The sequence below is a fragment of the Ambystoma mexicanum genome, chromosome 10 (genome assembly GCF_040938575.1).
Source record: "Ambystoma mexicanum isolate Mex_15411 chromosome 10, UKY_AmexF1_1, whole genome shotgun sequence".
NCBI classification, from domain to species: Eukaryota; Metazoa; Chordata; class Amphibia; order Caudata; family Ambystomatidae; genus Ambystoma; species Ambystoma mexicanum.
The window spans coordinates 1,075,548,584-1,075,571,885 of record NC_090932.1 but is presented as its reverse complement, the minus strand read 5'-3'; the positions used below and the strand labels follow the sequence as shown (position 1 = coordinate 1,075,571,885).

At 45.6% G+C, this 23,302-nt stretch overlaps 1 protein-coding gene across 1 annotated transcript in view; it reads right to left on the bottom strand.

Annotated features, from left to right (window-relative positions):
- ARHGAP25 (Rho GTPase activating protein 25) overlaps positions 1-23,302 on the bottom strand; it is a 624,418-nt gene that overhangs the window by 320,391 nt on the left and 280,725 nt on the right. Inside the window, exon 3 of the mRNA XM_069618880.1 lies at positions 22,882-22,969. Within this exon, the coding sequence (XP_069474981.1) occupies positions 22,882-22,969 (88 nt within the window). The remainder of the gene's footprint in view (positions 1-22,881; positions 22,970-23,302) is intronic.

Below are 23,302 nucleotides of genomic sequence, written 5' to 3'. Positions count from 1 at the left end.
CTCTGCATGGGAGGTTAAGTGTCCCTAGTGCTTCTCTCTCTTCCAGCCTTCCGTCTTCTTGCCAGCTCCTGTCTGGTACACGCACAGCCAAGATCTCCTCTGGCTTCCAAATGTAGCCCTTTTTATATTATCTGGGCTACCACTGTTAACGCCTACTATTAACATATCTGTCAGCAGCTTGAAGTTGGTTAAATAAAAAGCCCAGTATCACTGCTCAACATCCATCCTGTGAAGTAAAATGTTTATTTCGGTTGAGAACAAGGCTGATGCACCTTTCACCCATTTTCACTAGCTGCAGGGCCCCGTATCAGTGGACAGCAACTTTCTAGGGAAGTAAATGGCTTGTTTGCATAATGAGCAAGGCTACTGCACCTTTTACCCATATTAAAAGGCTCCTCAGGAAATGTGGTGTTGTAGTTCATTAAATGCAGTTTTCATAAATAACTGTTATTCAGTTTTGTTTACAATAAGCAGCCTTAATGTTCTAATAAAAAGGACACTTGGCACTATTCCCAGAAAGCTCGGAGTGCAGTCACAGGGTTTGTTTACACTAAGCATGCACAGTGTTCTATTAATAAGATCACTTGGAGCCTGCCTCAGATTAGCAAGCCAACACAATTCTCTGTTCAATGTACAATTATGAACTCTTTCGGTTAGCCTCCCCCCAATGTAATGTAATTCAAAGGGAATTTCTAATAAATTGCTCACATTTAATAAATATGCCTTTGTACTTGCATTGACGGCTTGGGACTATAGCTAAAATATCCTGCCCTTACGCATGGCCTAGGCATTGCTATAACTGAGGTTACTCATCAATCTGTACGTGTTGCATCCATAGGTTTCTTCTGGCCCACTAGCCTTGACCTTGGGTCATGGCCAGTGGCACCATTGGGTTAGTAAATGCACTCTAGACATGCCCTTTTGCCATGCCCACTGTACAGGTTGCACCAATAGGTTTCATTGGGGCCCACAAGCCATGGCCTTTGTCCGTGGCCTCTGTACATGTTGCACCATTAGGTTTCATTGGGGCCCACTAGCCATGACGTTCGGCACAGAGCCCCTGCATATAAGATGTGATCACTGCAACTGTAAAATTACTTTTTATTTTCACTCTATCTCCATTCCCCCAATATTCCCCTGATAATGGCAATGAACTGCACACAGTGGCATTGAACTATCCAAGCCTGTGGGATTTCGCAGGTATTACCCTGATAACTCTCGAAAAGCCAAACTCTTCACTGTCCTCACAGGCACCCACCAAGTGCCCCCTCCTCTTTCCATGGGCCCCCACTCCTCTCAATTGCTTTTTTTCTTCCCTGGGCCTCTCCTGGCCCTCATCCCTTATCACTGTTTGGTTCGTGTGACGCATTTTCTTATCCAAGGTGGACTTGATTGAAATGGTATTGCTCAATTTCAGGGGTTTTGTTGCATTAAATCTGATCGCCTTCACTCTCTCTTAACAAATAGTTTTTCACTGATTTTCAAGGGTTTTGACCGAGAAGCTACGTGCGGGAAAATGTTAGTTCCCCCACGTGAATGGGTTCACGGAAGCACCGGCACTGTTAATAATGGTGCTGTGCTTCCGTGATGAGTCTGCCTACTGGGGCCATTGCGCCCGGCAGGGTCAGACCTGTCGGGTGCTGCAGACCCGGTAGGCAGACTCGGAGTGTGGCAGTCCGGAAACAAGGGTGCCGGTAAGCTTACCGGCTCCCTTGTTTCCGGACCGCCACACTCAATGAGGCCCACTATGAACCACCAAATAGGACAGCGACGGTTACTACCGACTTCCCACAACCCTCAAAAATGAATAACAGAATGCTGACCATTGCCTTCCCGAACTCCAAAACATAAAAGACGGAATGAGAATAAAACTTGTTCGTGCTCGCAAAAACAGCTATTCATTGCTTTTCCCCAACCTCAAAAATGAGGAAGAGACACTTCCTCTCTGCTTCTCCCCAAGTACGAAGCTTATGCAGGTGCAGCTTGTCAAATGGGAAATAATATTGTGCCTCCTATTGTGATGAATATATGTATATTGGCCTACGCCAAGCTGCTTGTAAGCCACTTGCGAAGAAATCTGTGTTGCAAGGTCCCGACCTTACAATCAATGTAAGCCGCCATTTTAGGTCAATCTGCCATTTTAGGTTCTCTCTGCAAAGTCACCCTGTGAGCTAAAATGGTGGACAGTGTCATTCCGAAAATGTAACATGGCCGTCTTGACCTCTATGTATAAACTAATGTGTAACTTGCCTGCAGGCCACTTGTTAGGGTCATGAACTGAGACATTGTCCTTCGTTGACGTGTGTAAAGGATTACTTGTGCCAATCATGCTAATCCGCAAGCATATGTTACGAACAATGTATTCAAATACTGAAATGTGAACACTTGTTTGACTACATTGTATAAAACTGTTTAAGAAGGCTCAACACGAAATCCTAAAATACACTGTTACTATTAAAGCTTGTTGGTGAATACATTCAAAGTAAACCTTAAACGTATAGATGTGTGAACTCGGCACGAATCCTAGATCCGTAATGAATCAATGAATATTAACTGGGAAATGGGTTGCACAACATGTTTTCAAAGGTATAAAAGGTGCGTCCCACTCACTGAGCACACCGAACCATGCTGGAGTTCGTTGTGTTGTACTGAGGGCCGATAGCTATCTGTTGTTTTGTCCTTTGAAACTGTTCAGTATAAAATAAAGATCTTTGTATGTTCCTTTGTAACCTGTGTTCGGTGTATTTCCTTTTGGGGTACTCAGCCTAGATATTTTCTTTGTTTTCACAGTTGGTGCCCGAATAGGGACCCTCAAGATTGATGCCGGATTGTCGAAGGTTGACACACGCTATCGGACCGGGATCGGACGGTGTGACAAAATAAGGGGCCCCTTCTGAAAGAGACGTGACACCTCAGCAGCGCTGCACAACCCGATCCCTGGACGATTAGCTTGTGGTCCGAGATGGCATCTTGACGAGGGTCCACTTATCGAGGCGGGCAGATTTGCCGAAATCACCAAACACGAGGTAAGATTAGTTAGGTAAGAATTTTGAAATCCGATCGGACCTCCTTAGGATTGATCAGGTGAGTTGTGACCCGATTCTTAAGTATCCTGATAATTTGATTTGGCGCATTGTATCTGCAAATACAATTATTGACCAGGTAACACCAATATTTTGATATGCCTGGCAAATTGTCTACCTGCTTCAGGGCGTTATTCCGCAGTGATAGGCAATCTTTGGAATTTAGCCATCTGGCACCACAGGAGGGGTCGCCGGCTTGTACTATGTACTGTAAGCATGGCATTGGAAGCATAGTGTTGAATGATATTTGGCACAGACAAACCAGACATGCCTCGGAACTTCAGTGGCCAATCAATGGTAGTTTTGAAATCCCTCGTATTGAATATTTAGAGTCAATTCTATTAAAGAAAAAGGCAAGACCTGCAGCATTTAATGTGTTGCAGAATTGGAAAAAAGAAGCGTTACAGCAGCTTAAGAGTAGGGAAAAACAGGCGCGCCGTCATAAGACGAACGCCGAAAAAGCATTGTTTTATGACCATGATAAACAGTCTGAGTCAGCTAGGAATATGGGTAGGGCTTTCTCACTTGGCATTCAGAAAATCTATCCTTCCAAAGATTTTCATGTTTCTGATGAATTTATTGATAAATTGTTAAATGAACGAAGGTCTGGTGCCTCTGTGCCAACTGCGTATGTTCCTCTTCCTGCCGCTTTGCCTCTTCCTGCTGTTATTCCTGCTCTTCCTGCTGTTGTTCCTGTTGTTCCTGCTCCTCCTAATGTTCCTCTTCCTCCAGTTGTTGCTCTTCCACCTGTTCTTCCGCCTCTTCCTATTGCACCAGTAACAGTACCTCCATTGAATTTACCTGCTCTCCCTCTTCCAAGTGGTCTTGTACCGCTTGTAGTCGATCAGGGTGCGGGGTCAAGGGTTGTCACTCGCAATGCTGTACCTCCAGAGAAGAAACAAGATTTGATTGCATGGGCTAAGCATTGTATAGAGAGGGATGATTGAGCTAATGTGTTTGCCACACTTTCTAATATGGATAATTTTCCTGAGAACATTTTTTCATTGAAGGTTTAGGGATTCATTTATGTGTAATGTGGGGCAAATTAAATAATGCAGATCTCCCACAAGGGTTGAGATATCTAAACACTTTAGCATTTTCAAGAGACACTGTGGAGAAGGTACATGAGCATGTCGAGAGGATATTTGAGTATAGAAAGGAGTTTGAAAGGTTACAGAATAAGGATGACGATGAGGATAGTATGTATGTACAGAAACGATTCCTTCCTTGTCGTAAATTCGATATCCGAAGAAACACATATTTGTACGAAAGATTCAATTAGATTGTTTTCAGACATATCGATAACTCCAGTTGAAGTATATGACACGTATAGTCAGTATACACTAGAAATGCAGAGGAAAGTGATACAGGTAATAATAGAGTACCTGCAGGATGAATGTGTAAAGAGAAAGATTACTTGTCCCACAGAGTTATTGAGTAATTATAAGGGAATAGTTTCTTACCTGTAACTCCATTTCTCCAGGATTGGTATCTTTCATGGATTCACATGCTTAGAATATTCCCCGTTGTCAGGCTGGGAATCCTCGGTAAATTATATAGACCTTTTCCATAAGAAAATTTCGACACTTTTGTATCCTATCTACGTCGTTTTGGGCCGCGTACGCCTGCGCCATTAGGACGTAGAGGTATAAGTAGCCCCGCCCCCGTGGCTCCCTCAGATTTCGACCCCAAAAGTAGTCTGGGGGGACATCTGGTTTGCATGCCAGGGGAGGCTGGCAGGCGCATGTGAATCCATGAAAGATACCAATGCTAGAGAAATGGAGTTACAGGTAAGAAACTATTCCCTTCTCCAGCATTGGATCTTTCACGGATTCACATGCTTAGAATAGATTGTACAGCAGTATCCCCCATAGATGGAGGTATGTATGCAAACCAATATCTCCATAACCATAATGCATATTTATCATGGCAAAACATCACCTTATAGTATATTAACAGTGACAACATCACACTTCAAATTACATTGACCAAAGGTTGTTACCCCTTAATTGGGGCTTACCTTATTGAAACAGGTGCCGTAGGACTGCGCAACCCATCTGTGTATCCTCAGCATGTTGCTGCTCGAGGCAATAATGACGGGTAAACGTGTGTGGTACCGACCAGGAAGCCGCCTGACAGATGTCTCCCGGCGGAATTCCGGACCACAACACCGTCGACGAGGAAGTGGATCTCGTCGAATGGGCCCTTGGACGCTTCTCCAGCGGTTTTCCAGCTTTTGAGTGACAAAAGGAAATAGTAGACGACACCCATCGGGCTAGTCCTTGTTTCGAGATTGGCTTACCTTTAGCCGAAGGGTCATAAGCCACAAATAGCTGTCTCGTGTCTCTGAAGCTTTGAGTGCGATGGAGGTAAAATTTTAAAGCTCTTTTCACGTCCAATGTATGGAGAGTCTTCTCCGCAACCGACGAAGGTGTTGGAAAAAACATCAGCAGCACTATAGAAGAGTGCTTATGAAACATGGTAGGTACTTTAGGAATGAAATGAGGATTAGTAGCCAACACGACTTTATTACGGTAAAATCTCAAGTACGGTGGATCGATCACTAAAGCTTGTATTTCTGACAGTCGTCGAGCCGAAGTAATAGCTACAAGAAAAGCCAACTTCCATGACAAAAATGTCAATGATGACGATGACATCGGCTCAAAAGGGGGCTTCATCAGCGCTGCCAGAACCAGGTTAAGACTCCAGCTTGGAGGGAACTTTTTCGCCAGAGGAAAAGTTCAGAACAACCCTTTAAGGAAATGTTTAATCAGCCGGTCACTAAATAACGGAGTTGAATCTCTCTTCCGAGTAAATCTCGAAATGGCAGCTAGATGCACTTTTATGGATGAAACAGACAAGCCTTTTTGAGCGAGGACTAGCAAGTATGGTAGAAGCTGTTCCGGTTTGATATCCAGCGGGACCAGATCTGGTTGACCTGCGCACCATATGCAGAATCTCATCCATTCGTATGAATATGAAGTGTTCCTGGACGGCGCCCTCGCCGCTTGCAAAATGCGACAACAGTCCACTGGAATCTCTAACGTACCAAACTCGGAGAAATCAGGAGCCAGGCTGTCAGACTGAGGCTGTCGGGGTCGTGATGCCAAACAACCCCTTTCTCCTGAGACAGAAGGTTCGGGACTTTCTGGAACCTCATTGGCTCTGCCGCTGAAAGATGGAGTAGATCGGAGAACCACACTTGTCTGGCCCAGTACGGGGCCACCAGGATCACCTGACATGGATATCTGTGGATCCATTGCAGCGTCCTACGTATGAACGGAAATGGGGAGAAGGCACACAGAAACTTGCCCGTCCACGGGAAAGAGAACGCTTCCCCTAGTGAGTCTTGCTGCGGCCACCTGCTCGCGTATTGTGGGCATTTCTTGTTGTCTCTCGTTGCAAAGAGGTCGAGGGCCGGATGACCCCATTTCTCGAAGACACGGTGTAGTTGTTGGTCGCTCAATTCCCATTCGTGTAGTCGGTTCATTTCCCTGCTGAGAGAGTCTGATTGCACGTTTTTGACTCCTGGCAAGTGGAATGCCAATAGATATATCTTCTGCTGAATGGCCCAATGCCAGATCTCCTGGGCTTCGGATGACAGAGTTCTGGAGCGAGTTCCTCCCTGTTTCCTTAGATAAAACTTTGTTGTTGTGTTGTCTGTCATAATCCGTACAACCGATCCCTTTATCCGTGGTAGAAAGGATTTCAGGGCCCAACGCACCGCCCTTAATTCCAGCACATTGATATGAAGGCCGGATTCCTCCGATGACCAACGCCGCTGAACCTGTAGGGAATCCAGATGAGCTCCCCATCCAGTTAGGGAAGCATCCGTCACCACCGTCATCTGGAACACCGGTTCCAGTAAGGGCATTCCCTTTGTCAGATTTATGGAAACTCTCCACCACTGAAGTGCCTGCACGAGTTTGCTGTTGATGGTCAATTTGTCCAACCAAAGCCCTTGACTCTGTGCCCATCGATCCGCCAAGAATTCTTGAATCGGTCTCATGAAGAGACGACAATTGTTGATTAAGGGTATGCAGGACAACATGGTTCCCAGTAGGGACATGTACCTTCGCACTGATACTCTGGTGTTGACTTTCCACTCCGATGCTTTTTGCTGCAGTTTCAGAACCCTTTTGACGGATGGCTTTACCAGTCCTGACTGCGTCTGGAACTCTGCCCCCAGAAAGACCAAGGTCCTTGATGGCAATAAGGAGGACTTTTTTCGAAGTTTATTGCAAAGCCCAAATGTTGTAGGAGGCACATGGTGGCATGCAGACTTTCCTGTGTTCTTTCTGGAAACAACCCCCTCACTAGCCAATCGTCTAGATAAGGGTACACATGATGACCTTCTTTCCTTAACCAGGCTGCTACTGGAGCCAGACACTTGGTGAACGTCCTGGGAGACGATTTTAGACCGAATGGGAGGGCCTTGATCTTTTGTGATGCTGACGCATCGGGATATGGAAGTATGCGTCCTGAAGATCTAGCGCCGACAAATAGTCTCCCGGTTGTATCGAACGAATCGCTTCTTGGAGCGTAAGCATCTTGAACTTTAGATTCTTGAGCAGTTTGTTGAGTGCTCGTAGATCTAGAATGGGACGCCATTTTCCATTGGGTTTCTTGACGACAAAGTAACGGGAGTACACTGCCTGTCCTCTTTCTGCCACCGGGACCAGTTCTATAGCCCCTTTCTGCAGCATAAGCGTCACGTCTTGCCTTAGTATTTGAAGGTGGGGCTGCGTCGAGAACACCGGTGGAATGCGTGGCAGCTTGTCCTTGAACTGTAGAGAATGGGCTAGATGTATCGTGTCCAAAACCCATTGGTCTGTTGTTATGCGTGCCCACTCGTCGACGTGACGAGACACTCTGCCCCCCAGAATGCCCTGTAAGTTGTCATTGCTGGCTTTTGGTCTGTTTATCCTTGGTCGACGAGGAGTAGGCGCCTCGTCGTCTGTAGGTTTGGTAATCTCTGCCTTTTCTAGTAGCTTGGGCTGCACGTCTGTAGCCTTGGGAAGAGTAGGAGGGCCTGGTGAAACCTCGGTCTCTAGATGATCCAAACCGGGAATTACCTGATGCTCCTCTGAAGGGACGAAAGGAACGAAAATTCCTACCACTCTGGAGGGCTCCAAGGGAACGAGCTGTGTCAGAATCTTCTTTCATGCCCTTCAGGGCTTCATCGACTTTCTCCCCAAACAGGTGTTCTCCTTCGCACGGCATAGCCATTACCTTATATTGTACCTCTGGTCTGAACGTCGTGCATTTAAGCCAGGCTTGCCTCTGTAACACTACGCCATTGTTAATTTGCTTAAAGCCTGATTCCGCCAGGTCGACAGCAATGTTAATGGAATGATTGGAGGCCTCTTCTCCCTCACGTACGAGCAGCATGGCAGACTTCCTGTGTTCCTCCGGCAGATGGTCCAAGATAGGAGCTAGTCGATGCCACATTTCCCTATCATACCTGGCCATAATAGCCAGGGAGTTGGCTGCTTTAACTGTAGTAGTTCCGACCGATAGCACTTTCTTTCCAAAAGCATCTTGTCTCCTGGCTTTGTTATCGGGCGGGGTCGTGCATTTGTGTTGCGACCTTGCCTTTCTGGCCGCTACGGCGGATACCACTGATTCCGGCGAAGGTTGAGACGTCAAGCACTTGGGGGTCGATTCCGGAGCCTTGAATTTCTTTTCCAATCGACCTTTTACTGCCGGTTCTGAAAAAGGGTGATGCATGGTTTTCAGTCCCTCCTGCCAGACATGGTCTAAAATGGGGATAGCAAATATCGCCTTTCTTCTCTTGCCCATATAATCGAACAGAAAACAATATTTTTCTCTTCTTCTGGGACTAGGCCAAACTCCGCACATGCCTTACCCATCATGGCATGGAAAGCACCCACATCATCAGGTGGTGATGGCTGCGCTGGACTCTTCGGAGTTTCCATCTCCGCTTCAGAGTCCCATGTAGGGTCCCTTGAGGGGGATAACGAGATGTCTGAAACCGACCCTTCACGTTCCGACTCTGACAGTTCCCCTTCTTCCTGCGGACGAGAACAATCTTCCTCAACCGGGTAAGCAGTAGGAATTATGGGTGGAGGGCGAGGAGCCGGGCCTGGCTGGCGGTGCTGTCGGGACAAGCTGAGGTAACCGAGTGTCCAACCGCTCCAACAGCTTCTGTGATGTGTTCAACACCTCCAGGGACAGAACAGCCTGGGGATTCAGTAAGGAAGAGATAACTGGAATGGCACTTCCACTAAAGAGTGACCCCGAACCAGTTGGTTGTAGTCCCAGATCGGTTGGATGTGCGACCGATCACAGTCATCCTCCGCCGACGAGATGGAGAAAACCGCTTCTGGTTGCAGCAAGGCTTCAGGCGGAATCGGGTCAAAAACCTCTGGTTACCATCCCACCGACAGGGCCACCGTCGACGATGACATCTTTCCCATAGGCTCTGTTTGACCTGACGAAATAGCCATCGGAAGAGCCGTCGCCGAAGACAAAGCAGGCGTCGACGACCGGAACGTCGTCGATGAAGTCTGTGGAGCAGGGCCTTGAGGCGTTCCCGCCGTTTTTGGCCTCGACTTGTGGGACGAGGACTCTCGACTCGAGGTAGACTTATGACGGTCTCCTGAGGAGGATTTCGATGGGTCTTTTCTCTCCTTTTTAGATGAGGAGGAAGAAGACGAAGCCTTATGTGAAGAGGAGGACTTCGCAGGATGTTTCTCCGAGGGGTGTTTTTCAGATGAGCGTGATTTCTTCGCCAGAGGCTCCACCGACCCTGATTGACGAGGGGGGACAGGAGACCTAGATCTCGAGGCTGTAGAGCCTACCTCCGATGCCGGGTACGCACCCGCTCTTTCATTGAGCCAAGTAACCAGGCGTCTGTTGCGGTTTTTTAGGGTCTTCTGTGAGAAGCCTTGACAGATCTCACACGTGTCCGCCGTATGATGAGGGTGAAGGCAGTGAATACAGTCCATATGGCCGTCTCCTTCATATACCTTCTTAAGACCGCATGTAGCACACGGACGAAATAACGCCTTTCCAGACATACTTCGAAAAGAAACAGTCGAAGCAGAAGTAGAAGAACACACAACCTAATAAAATAGTAGATACTCGAGGTAATCCCACTACTTTGGTAGACGGTTCAAATCTGAGGGAGCCGCGGGGGCGGGGATACTTATACCTCTACGTCCTAATGGCGCAGGCGTACGCGGCCCAAAACGACGTAGATAGGACACAAAAGTGTTGAAATTTTCCTATGGAAAAGGTCTATATAATTTACTGAGGATTCCCAGCCTGACGACCTGGAATATTCTAAGCATGTGAATCCATGAAAGATCCAATGCTGGAGAAGAGTGCTTTTTCACTTGACACTACTTCGACTGCTTTAGCGCTCGACGTGGCTCTGTTGCTTAGTAAGCGTTCTCAGTTGCCTACTTCTCAGTTGCCTATGAGAGAGGTTCCTCCGACATTTGTCCCAAAGGTAGAGATTGCGGCTAATCCTGCAACAAATGCAGTTGCTGTGAACATTCCTGCACATTATGTATCGCAGTTTGTTCACGTCCCATTCTCGAGACAGGAAGTGAATACTATTAGACAATCTATTCCTGACATTAGGAAAAATCCGACAGGATTCTATAAAGAAATAGAGTCTGTCTTGCAGTCCTCGGTGTTCACCTTGGGTGATATTGATCTGTTGTTTCCTGTACTCCTGCCCGTAGATTTGTGTAAACAAGTTAGGACTATAGATGATGTACCAGGGTTGTGAGATACATGGGGTAACATAATTAGACTTGATGGAGAAAGGCCAGCTGGTGAGAGACCGCCCCAGGTGATACTAACCTTGCCTAATAGAATCATTGCAAAATTGAAAACCATAATTCCCGAAAAGAGAATTATTTGGGACAAGCTTACGGCATGTGTCCAAGGGAAGTCTGAGGGTGCTACCGAGTTCTTCAATCGGTTTGAACAGGTATTCTCGGATTTCAGTGGACAGGACTTAGGCACAGAGTCTGGGAAAATATTATTTGTGGACAAATTTGTGCGTGGATTGCTGCCTGACATCCAGTCACAAATTATGTCTTCTGATAGCGCTTGGCAGGCGAAGTCCCAATCAGAATTACTGCACATGGCTCAGTACTACGAGAATCGTGTCAATAATAAAAAGGAAAGAGTAGAGAAGAGAAAAGGTGATTTGAAGAGTAAAGCGTTATTACAACAAATTGTTAGAGGCTCTAGATGGGGTAGTTTGCAGATTAGAGGTCAGTATGTTCCACAAGGGAATGTGCCCTTGGGTCCTGTGAACATTAACCACTGTGCCTATTGTCGACAAGAGGATCATTGGTGTGCACAATGCCCCGTCCTTCGACAAAGGTCGAATAACACATTCGGAAATATGGGTAGACGATCCAGAGGTCGACCAGGTGCAGGGGGCCCTGGTAGAGGTCAGTTTACACAAGATCCACAGCAACCTTTTTCGTAGGATAATCAGGTACCAAGTGTGGATACTAGAAACATATTAGATCATCCTTCTGCTGCATATCTATCTGAAGAACTTCCTTTCAATTACATTCTGTTTTGTTAGGACTGCCCGAAGCAGGGTTTGGAACCTACACCTATTCCCATTAATCAGAAAGGTTCCTACGTCGAAATGGTAGTGGGAAATAGGAACCATCTATTCTTGATAGATACAGGGGCACGGAAGTGTTCCATTCATCATTCTCGGGTTCCAAACATTCCACTGTCAGGGCAAACCAATGTTTCTGTAGGGTTTTCTGGCACACCAGTTGTTTGCCCAGTTTCTTCGCCGGTACCTATTTCTTTATGTCCCTTCACGGACCCATTGTCCATTCCTTCTGACTTCGAATTGTGGACAGAATTTGCTGGGGTTGAATCTGTTGAAAGAATTCAATGTGGTAATTCATTGTTCTGATGGAGTGCGTTTGACGATTTCACCACAGCAACTTTCTGTCTCTCAATTCTTAACCAGACCTTTGCCACCAGAATTCAGTGATGTACCAGAGTGTTTATGGGCAATTGACGACAATGATGTCGGTGTTTTACAGATCGAGCCTGTTAAAATAGTCTTGAAACATGGAATAAAGCTGCCACGCATTCCACAATATAAGATTTCAGTTGAGGGAGAGCATGCTTTGAAATGCATTGTTTCCGATTTTGTACATCGAGGGGTGATTGAGGAAATTGCAAGTAGTTTGTGCAATAGTCCAATTTTACCCGTGTACAAAAGAGGCGATAATGCAATTCCTTTTCGTTTCATAATTGATCTACGTGCCATCAACAAGGTCGTCGCTCCGCAATTTCCAATTGCGCCTGATGTGACGACAATATTAGTTTCATAATTGATCTACGTGCCATCAACAAGGTCGTTGCTCCACAATTTCCAATTGTGCCTGATGTGACGACAATATTAACTATGATTCCGGCTACAGCTATTTACTTCCGTATTGTGGATCTGAAGAATGCTTTCTTTAGTATTCCTATACACAAGGACAGTAGATACTTGTTCGCGTTCACCTTAGGGGACGCTGGTTCACCTTTACCCGTGCACTGCAAGGTTACACGGAAAGTCCTAGCATTTATAGTACTGCTTTGAAAGAACAGCTTGATACTCTTGAATTGCCCTCTACCTGTACACTGCTTCAGTATGTTGATGACTTGTTTTTAGCTGCTGACTGTGAGAGCGCTTGTAAGGAGGGCACTGTGTTGTTGCTTATTCACCTGGCTAAACATGGTCACAAAGCTTCGCTTAAAAAAGTTTCAATATTGTTGTCAGGAGGTCGCCTATTTAGGCTATCTCCTGTCAAAGGAGGGAATAAGATTGACACCTGAACAAATAAAACACATTTCAGGCATGTCTGTCCAAAATACACAAAAGGAAGTTAGAGCCTTGATAGGTATGGCTTCTTACTGTAGGTTGTGGATCCCAAACTTCTCACTAGTCATTAAGCCAATGTTGGCTTTGACGAAGAAGGGCATTTCTTCGCCACTGCCGTGGAACACGGAACACCAGCAATCATTTGATCTGCTCAAGACTGCATTATGCTTGGCACAAGTTTTGGGCACACCAAATTATGAAAAGGCCTTTGTGTTGTTTGTGCATGAATGTGATGGATGTGCTTTGGTGTATTAACGCAGGAACATGGAGGTAAAAATAGGCCATGCGGTTACTTTTCTTCCATCCTTGATCCTGTAGCATGCGCTTTGCCAAGATGTTTGCGAGCTATCGATGCTGCTGCTGCGTCTGTAAAACAGAGTGAGGGAATGGTCCTAGGCCACGATCTAACCCTGATGGTGCCTCACTCTGTAGATGTTCTACTGAACAGAACCCAAACGCAACGCCTCACTTCAGCACGGTTGACGAGATATGAATTAATCTTGTTTGCTCCTCACATTCAAATTAAGAGGTGTTGTGTTCTTAATCCGGCTGAACTCTTACCTTTCCCGCAAGGTACTGCTTGCAGTGACGAAGAGTCACATGACTGTCTGTATACTACCGAACAAGAAACAAAGGGTAGAATCGATCTAAAGGACACTCTTTTGAATAATCCACAAAGGGAGCTGTTTTGCGATGGCTCCTGCATCAAACTCCCGGATGGTACATCCACAGCTGCTTATGTAATCACTACATTGAGCACGGTTGTGGATACCAAGAGAATCACACATAACTCTGCGCAGGCCACAGAGATTATAGCATTGATCCGAGCTTGTGAACTTTCCAAAGGGTTTACAGTAAACATATATACTGATAGTCAGTATGCCTTTGGGGTGGTTCACAACTTTGGTAGACTTTGGTCGGAAAGAGAGTTCTTAACCTCACATGGTACAAAGATTCAGCATGGCTCCCTAATAGTACAACTGCTCTCAGCGCTTGCGCTCCCTACTTAGTTAGCTGTCATGAAATGTGAGGCACATCGAAAGGTTATAGATGATATAGGAAAAGGGAATGCTTTCGCTGATCAGATAGCTAAGCAGACTGCCACCAATCTCTCTACGGATATGTATGTTTCAAGGGAGACTGTAAATGCCTATGCAATGGACGAGGGTGTTGGGTCTGTAAGGGATATCCAAGCCGATGCCACACTAGAAGAATAAGACACAATGTTATCATCAAGAACAAGCTCGCTAAGACATGTGCTGGCACCAAACTAAAATGGCCGGACACCTTACTGATCGTGTTACTAGCCATGCACCCCTCAAACTAAGACTGGGCTCTCTCCATTTGAGGTGGTAATGGGGAGACCTGCGAATATCTGGAACCTTCCCAAATGTTGATCTTTAAAGAATGTCGAAAATGTACTTCTTTCAGATTACTGTAGCTAGTTAACTAAAAACCTGTATTTGATTTATCACCAGGTGCGAGAGGTTTTAGCTGTGCGATACGAGGGCCCGGGCCACAGTATTCGGCCCGGAGATTGGGTGCTCAGCAAGGGATTTGAGCGGGATTTGAGCGTTCTTCTTGCCTTGCACCTCGTTGGCGGGGCCCATTCCAGGTCCTGCTGGTCACACAGACGGCGGTGCATGTCGCAGGCCAAAAAACTGGATCCATGCGACGCATCTCAAGAGAATTCCTCACCCAGTGCCACACGATACAGAAGCAACAGAACCCCTCGCTAATGCTGCAACCAACGATCCCGAAGCAGTAAATAGCGTTGAGAGTGCATCAGAGAATCTCTCTGAGCCCGTGAGGTTTGGGGAACCTGCCATTTTGTCTCCACACTCTCCAAAAGTTTCACTTCCGGAAACTGTAGTTCTGGATTTTGAATCTTCACTTGCTCTTGATACGCCACTTCCAACGGGAAGTGACGACACATTGTTCTCAGATCAATCAGTACCGGGAACAACAAGGTACAATTTAGGTCCAAGGAAATAGACTTACGGCACGATTCGGCTGTGCATTCGAAGAAGAAAGGAAATTCATCAAGGGCTTGCTTTTTGCCCAAGTAATTATTTGAAAAAGGGGATTCTGTTGGCTAGGGTTGTGGAAGGACTAAGAAGTTGCGTGACCGGGCGGTCGCCAGCTAATAACACTGGGGTTTTTCGTTTGAAGACTGCAATGCCTGCAACCGCTACCGCTCGTCGTACTGAACTGATAAATGATTGTGTGACCGGCCGGGAAAATGGACAAATCTCTTGGACCCCAAAACCGTATTGCTGTCTTTTTATAATGTCGATTGGTTTTATAATAGTAACTGTGCCTTGTTACCGACTGAAAATGTACCCACTGTCCCGACTCCTTTTGTGTATTTGCATACTTTGCCTCCTAGAGACTCTCAGCATAGACAAAGATATCACAAAATACATTGTTACTTATCATGAATGTCACACATGCCCTTTTCAATAGGTCCAACTGTTGGGTCTGCTCGCATTTACCACAACATGGCAAATGCGAGCAGACCCACGGGAAGTAAGGCCAACACCTGTGTGTGTCGAACCAGCAGTCCCCACCACCCTCCAGAGGAGCAGGAGCTCCAGATCGAGTCCCTGCAGGAGCAGTGGACACTCAGAGCCAGCCACCTCATTCACCATGACCATCAGAGGCATATGGTAAGCGCCGCTGCCCCCGCGCTTCGCTCCTTGTAAAAAGCGCTATGGCAGCCTGTGCATTGAATAATTGCAATACTGCACGGAATTGCCCAACCTCTCCATGAGGAGCACCAGAAAGCTCCAAGAAGCCCAAGCCACCATTAAGGTACACGAGGTACCTGGTAATTCCAAGATGGCCGCCCGATCGATTCCCGAAGCCCTTCTACCTAACTGAGCCTTCTGCAGCCTTTTGCAGCCATCTGATTGGCCACCGGGCCCTTCTCTTCCCCCACTGGCTGCCGGCAGGCGAAGCTGGCCCACTCACTCGAAGGCCCACGGGAAGTCAGGCCAACACCTGTTTGTGCCTGTTTGCTGCCGATTCTGCCTCTGCCAGCCCCCCTGGCCCACACAGGAGAGCACCTGATCTTGAACACAGACACACATTCTCCCTATACCATGGAAATACCTCCTGCACGACCAATGCTAAGTATGCCTGAAATGTGCTTTAAAGTTCTGTGTTAGTAATGCCAACCTTAAAGTGGAATTTAGCTGTGCTTTTAGTCGCATTCTGCAACTGCATACTTTTAGGTTAAGCTGCATTTAGTTGGGCTTTGATTCACATTTTGCAACTGCCTCTTCAGATTAACTGTTAAAGTGGAATTTAGCTGTGCTTTTAGTCGCATTCTGCAACTGCATACTTTTAGGCTAAAGCTGCATTTAGTTGGGCTTTGATTCACATTTTGCAACTGCCTCTTCAGATTAACTGTTAAAGTGGAATTTAGCTGTGCTTTTAGTCGCATTCTGCAACTGCATACTTTTAGGTTAAAGCTGCATTTAGTTGGGCTTTGATTCACATTTTGCAACTGCCTCTTCAGATTAACTGTTAAAGTGGAATTTAGCTGTGCTTTTAGTCGCATTCTGCAACTGCATACTTTTAGGTTAAAGCTGCATTTAGTTGGGCTTTGATTCACATTTTGCAACTGCCTATTCAGATTAAAGTGTTAAAGTCGAATTTAGTTACATAGGCCCCATTGCCATATCCTACTGTAGTGCGCTATTGACACTTGAACCTGGCTGCATAGAGCTGCTGATATTTTTACTGAGATGAGACAAAATTACACCTAGTCACGTCTGACGCTCCTAGCCTGCCGCACCAGCTACTAGCGCACCTTGTATCTAAACTGGTCGGCTAGGCGTACCCCGCCTGCTTGGACTAAGTCAGCTAGCATGTACTCTCTAAAACTAAACAAACTAAATATCGCTGCACTAGATAGGACAGCTAAGCTACCTCTCTACGCCGCCTCCCTCATCATACTAGCGGCACTATCACTCCCCTATCTTATCATGTCTATCTCTCAACAAACCATAGGACCTATAGCAAACCAGTATCAAGAAGATACTACTACATATAGGCCTCGTAGTACCGCAGACAGAAACCTCAAACTTCGTGCACGCCTAGCAAAATTGCACGAACTACCAGCAAAGCAAATTGAACAACTAAACCTCCTAAAAAAGAACATACAGCCGAAATTAACTGCAGAATACTCTAGGAAAGTTCATATCCCTAAAAGACCTACACAAAAATGCTCCAAACCTACCATTATAGCAAGTACCACGCTCACCAAACATCATCTCAAAGGTGCGCTCATAAATGCTAGGTCCTTAGTCGCCCATGCAACAGAAATTTCAGATATTATTCTTGCAGACCAACTAGACTTCCTGGCCATATCAGAATCATGGCTTCACGATGCAGCGGGTCCCGCCCTCTCATTAGCAGTTCCCAACAATTACACCATCATACGAGCAGATAGACACACCTCCCGAGGTGGAGGTGTAGCCATTATAGCCAAGATCAGTCTTGACATGAGAATCTCTACATCCCCTATCACGAAATCTTGTGAATGCCTCTCAGTCAAAATCGCCACCACTAACTCCCAAACACTAAACATCGTCCTGGTCTACAGACCTCCAGGTCTTATTGGAACCTTTGCTGAGGACCTCTCCACCACCCTGTCCAATAATTTGAAAAGCACCTCCCAAACAATAGTGCTAGGTGATTTTAACCTAGGCTACAATGACACTAAGGACACCCAGTCTATAGCTACTGCTCTGATCCTAAAAGAATTTGGTTTCGCCCGAAAAGTGAACCTTCCCACTCATAACAAAGGTCGCATCCTTGACTGGATAGCTGAACACAATTGTGGAGTAACCATCACAGACTCTATCCCCCAGATCTGGACAGACCACTATCTACTACTATTTACAGTTGCTACAAACTCAGTCACAGCCAATTCCACACCTGCCCCTCCTATACCCACAAGGAACAAAAAGCTGATGACCACGGAAAAGCTGTTTGCCCATCATACTTCCACAACTAAACTCGCTTCCAGCCAACACTGATCCTAATGTGCTAGTTGATCACTTCAATAAAACTATGAACACAGCCCTTGACCACATAGCACCACTCAAATTACGTACTAGCAAACCGAAAAAACATCCCAACTCATGGTTCACCCCTCATCTAAAAAATCTCAGGTTAACCAAAAGAAAACTAGAATCCATATGGAGACTGACTCCTACAGCAGAAAACAAACTGAACCTTGCAAAGGTATCCTCCCAATACCAAAAAGATATCCTACTAGCCAAACAGGAAAGATACAATACCAGAATATCCCAATCCAAATCAAGTGTCAGAGAACTGTTCAGTATCTTGAAAGAGCTGGAAACACCTATCACTCCCCAAGATAACTGCACCAAGGACAAAATATGGTGCTCAGACATTCAGTTTGCCCTTACCAACAAAGTAGTCAACCTTCAAACTAAAATCGCCCTTAAAGCATCTCTCACACCAAATGGCGCTCTCACCTCAGCACCTTTACCTAAACCTAAACAAATAACACGTTTCTGCTTCTCCAAGGTATCTACCATTGAAGTCGAAAAAGTTATCCTGGGACTCAAACCGTCCAACTGTAAAGGCGATCAATGCCCTGCCCAACTAATTAAAGATGCTGCGAGAGAATTATCGCCATTCATAACCAAACTCCTCAACTCATCCTTCACCACCGGCACTGTAACGAATAACCTGAAAGAGTCGTGGTTCCTGCCACTCCTAAAGAAGCAAACCCTCGACCCGGCCATTCCCACCAATTTTAGGCCTATCACGACCGTGCCCTTTCTTCTAAAAACTTTAGACAAAGTGCCATACATGCAATTACAAAACTTCCTTGAATCCAACCACCTGCTCGGAACCCGCCAATCTGCATTCCGCCCACAGCATGGTACCGAGACTGCCCTTATCGATCTCAAGGCCCAAATAGATCAATGTAGGGACAATGGCCAAGCAGCCTTACTCCTCCTGCTAGACCTTTCAGCAGCCTTCGATTTAGTCGACCATATAGTCTTATGCAGCCACCTAGACTCGGCTGCTCACTTCTCCAAAGAGGCCATAATATGGATCAAATCCTTCTTGAGTAACCGCACCATGAGAGTCTTCTCTCCATCAGCCTCAGCTGACCCAATCCCCATAACGTGTGGCGTGCCCCAGGGATCCTGTGTTTCACCAACCCTCTATAACATATTCACAAAGCCACTCTTCGACAAAATGGATCATATGGGTATCGCCTACACCAACTATGCAGACGATACCCAGATCCTCCTTCTGCTTTCAGGCGATTACGTCGTGGACCTGGCCTTAGTGAATAAAATCTACAGCATCACTCAGGCATGGATGGCCACTCATGGCTTATGCCTGAACAACGACAAAACCAAGCTCATAATCCTAGGCACCCCGACACACATAACTAAACTTAACCCCGACTATGCAAGCTTCATCATAGACGGTAATAATATCAAGGTGGCAAAGGAAGTCAAGACCCTAGGTTTCTACCTTGACGCCACTTTAAACTTTGTCAAGCAAGTCAATTCCCTAGCCTCAACGACGGCATATACTTGCAAACTCATTAGAGCTAGTAAACAATTCCTCTCCACAGACAGCTGCATCACACTTGCCAGAGCCCTCATACTGTCCAAACAGGACTATTGTAATGGTCTCTACATTGGGGCTAACAAACAGACCATCCACAAAATCCAGGTCCTCCAGAATAATGCCCTGAGAGCTGCTCTCAAGATAAACAGAAAAGGGCATATCTCCTTTATAAGAAGAGAATATAAATGGCTATCCACTCAGGACAAAATCCAACTCAAAATTGCCTCCCTTACTCACAAGTGTCTTAATAACATGGCACCACCCTACCTCATGGACAGGCTACACTTGAGAACCTCATCTAGACCTACAAGAATGGCCAATGCGAACTGCCTTCATGTCCCTCGCTTTAAACGTACCACTATTGGAGGACATAGCTTCGCAGTCAAAGCAGCTCAGCTGTGGAACTCATTACCACATGACATAAGAGAACCCCAGCCCTTCCAGAAATTCAGGCAGAATTTGACCAAGTGGCTGAGAGCCAATGACAGCTAATTACTCTGACCTACTGGACCCGACTGTCCCCACTGGCGATCCACCTGCATGCCCCCAGTACCAATACCTTGGTCGGTATTTACACCAATGTATATTACTGTATTTATTCTACTGTATATTACCTTTATATTCTTAAATATACCCTCACCTGTATCACCTGCTTGCTGGACCTAGTTCCTGCCTTGTACATATTTTGCTTATTGTATACTGTATTATGACCACGCACATGTACCTGTACATATTTCTTTCTATTGCATACTGTACTATGACCATGTAGATGTACCTGCAACAAAGTTGAGCATATTCTTGTCTTGTGCGCCCTGATGCTCCAGGGCAAGGCGCGCCTTACAAATAATAAACTAAACTAAACATGGGGATAAGGGGCTAGCTTGGTATATTCATCCTTTACCAACTGCTTGTTATGCTTCTCTTAGAGCACTGTTCTTTGGCCGTTGGAACGATAGCATCTCGGGGAACTTTGATGGTACTAATTTTAAGAGTTTTGAGAAACATGTTCTGACTCCCCTGGGATGCTCGCTTTTCGCGAATAGGAGTAAGCTTAACATTGCTTCTATTAGGCTTTCTGATAGACTGTCTCTTCGCTTTCAATCTTTTATTTCCTTCAAGATGGCTCTGATAGGCACTAAGGATGCCATGCCTCCTTCGTACACTGTTAACCATAGCCCGATTCAGTTTCTTTCTGCATACAGAGGAATGGTACTCAGTCAATGGGAGATTTTAAAGGTTGTGCCAACGTTGCGAATTTGACTGGGGAAGACTGACTTTTGTGTGTAGGCGAACCTGTCTACTTTGTTTGCGGTAATGTTGCATTTCCATGGCTACCCAGGGATTGGCAGGGAACTTGTTATTTAGGGATCCTGTTACCCGGGGTATTCATAGTTAGTACTATAGAGGTTTCAAAGGCTCGTCCTCGGCAGGACGAGAATGGTGACACTCCAGCACAGGTCTTGGGAGATGTAGCAAAATCATTTGTGCCATTTTGGGGGCAGATAGCGAACTCTGAGGACATCAGAAGACTAGAGAGAGTACTGGAGAGAACCCTCAACTGGACCACGGACATACTCTATAATATGACATTAGAACAGAAAGCAATAAGATTAGTAGCACTTCAGAACCGGATGGCATTAGATGTCATTCTGGCTGAACGTGGTGGAGTGTGTAAATTAGTGGGGTCCGCTTGCTGTGTTTTCGTGGCGGATTCCTCCCCAACTATCTTCAAGGCAATACAGAATCTGCACGTCCTTAGTTCAGAAGTGCATGTTCCCGAGGGAAACTGGGATCTTGGCGCTTGGTTCTGGGACTTCTTGCGATCTTGGGGTTGGAAGGTGCTGTCGGTTTTACTGATCATTTTGGGAATTCTGTTGTTTCTTTGCTGTTGTATCCAGTGTTTACCTAGTATATGTTTGATGCTAGGGGGATGTTGCGCACAGGCGATAGGTACAATAGGACATAAGGTATATGCCCCAGATAAACTCCAAAGAATATGTGTTAAAAGAAATATTAGCAACTGATCTAATGGCAATAGATATTTCCGACAGTGATTCAGGGTGCATGGACGATGATACATGGAGTTGTTTGCAAGTAGATCAGAAGTAGTTAGCACTTGGCATAGGCCAAAAGGAGGATTTGTCAAACGGGAAATTATATCGTGCCTCCTATTGTGATGAATATATGTATATTGGCCTACGCCAAGCTGCTTGTAAGCCACTTGCGAAGAAATCCGTGTTGCAAGGTCCCGACTTTAGAATCAATGTAAGCCGCCATTTTAGGTCAATCTACCATTTTAGGTTCTCTCTGCAAAGTCACCCTGTGAGCTAAAATGTTGGACAGTGTCATTCCGAAAATGTAACATGGCCGTCTTGACCTCTATGTATAAACTAATGTGTAACTTGCCTGCAGGCCACTTGTTAGGGTCATGAACTGAGACCTTGTCCTTCGTTGACCTGTGTGTAAAGAATTACTTGTGCCAATCAAGCTAATCCGCGAGCATATGTTACGAACAATGTATTCAAATACTGAAATGTCAACACTTGTTTGACTACATTGTATAAAACTGTTTAAGAAGGCTCAACACGAAATCCTAAAATACACTGTTACTATTAAAGTTTGTTGGTGAATACATTAAAAGTAAACCCTAAACGTATAGATGTCTGAACTCGGCACAAACCCTAGATCCGTAATGAATTAACGAATATTAACTGGGAAATGGGTTGGACAACATGTTTTCAAAGGTATAAAAGGTGCGACTATTCTAATGTACAGTCCCACTCACTGAGGACACCGAACCATGCTGGAGTTTGTTGTGTTGTACTGAGAGCCGATAGCTATCTGTTGTTTTGTCCTTTGAAACTGTTCAGTATAAAATAAAGATCTTTGTATGTTCCTTTGTAACCCGTGTTCGGTGTATTTCCCTTTGGGGTACTCAGCCTCGATATTTTCTCTTTGTTTTCACAAGCTCAAGGCCTGGGTTTGCTTCATCCCATCGGACAGGTCTTTAGAGATGGTCTCACCCACTTACTTTTGCCCACACAGTAGGGAGGAGTCATAGCCAAACACCTTCCACTGACCAATTCATCATTGCCTACGCAAATCCCATAAAGAAAGACTTATACAAAATCACTTTGTGATCAAATAAAACATTGTATTCCCTGCCTCACTCCAACTCAACAATAAAGAAAGAGGAGCAAGCACCACGCCCCGCATGCTTACCCTGCTGTTGCTCAATTCCCCCAAAGTGTGTAAGGATAGAAATGCGCAGCTCACCTGGGATGATTTCGAAGATGAATTTCCCGGCATCCTCCGGGTTAGATGCATTTTCTCGGATTGTGCTTCTCTGCAGGAAAATGCAGCCCTAGAAATCAAGAGAGACATTGATAGTATTGTTAGTTTTATAAAATATCTCGGTAGCACGTGCAATACTCAGAGCCTGACATCACGTAGCCTTTTCACTCTGCACTTAATATCCTTCCGCATGTGGAGCAAATAAAACAGTAAGATTGATACCTGGCATAGCAGTACGTTTCTGAAAAGTACTCAGGAGCGTTAGTTACTTGCTACCGTCCAAAGCGCCTGGACGCCCACAGTGCAATGTGTTTGTAGAGCACTATATTGTGCCCACTTGCACACCAAGGTGACTTAATGCAAAATGAATATGTACATTGCCACACCTCTCCAAGCAAAAACA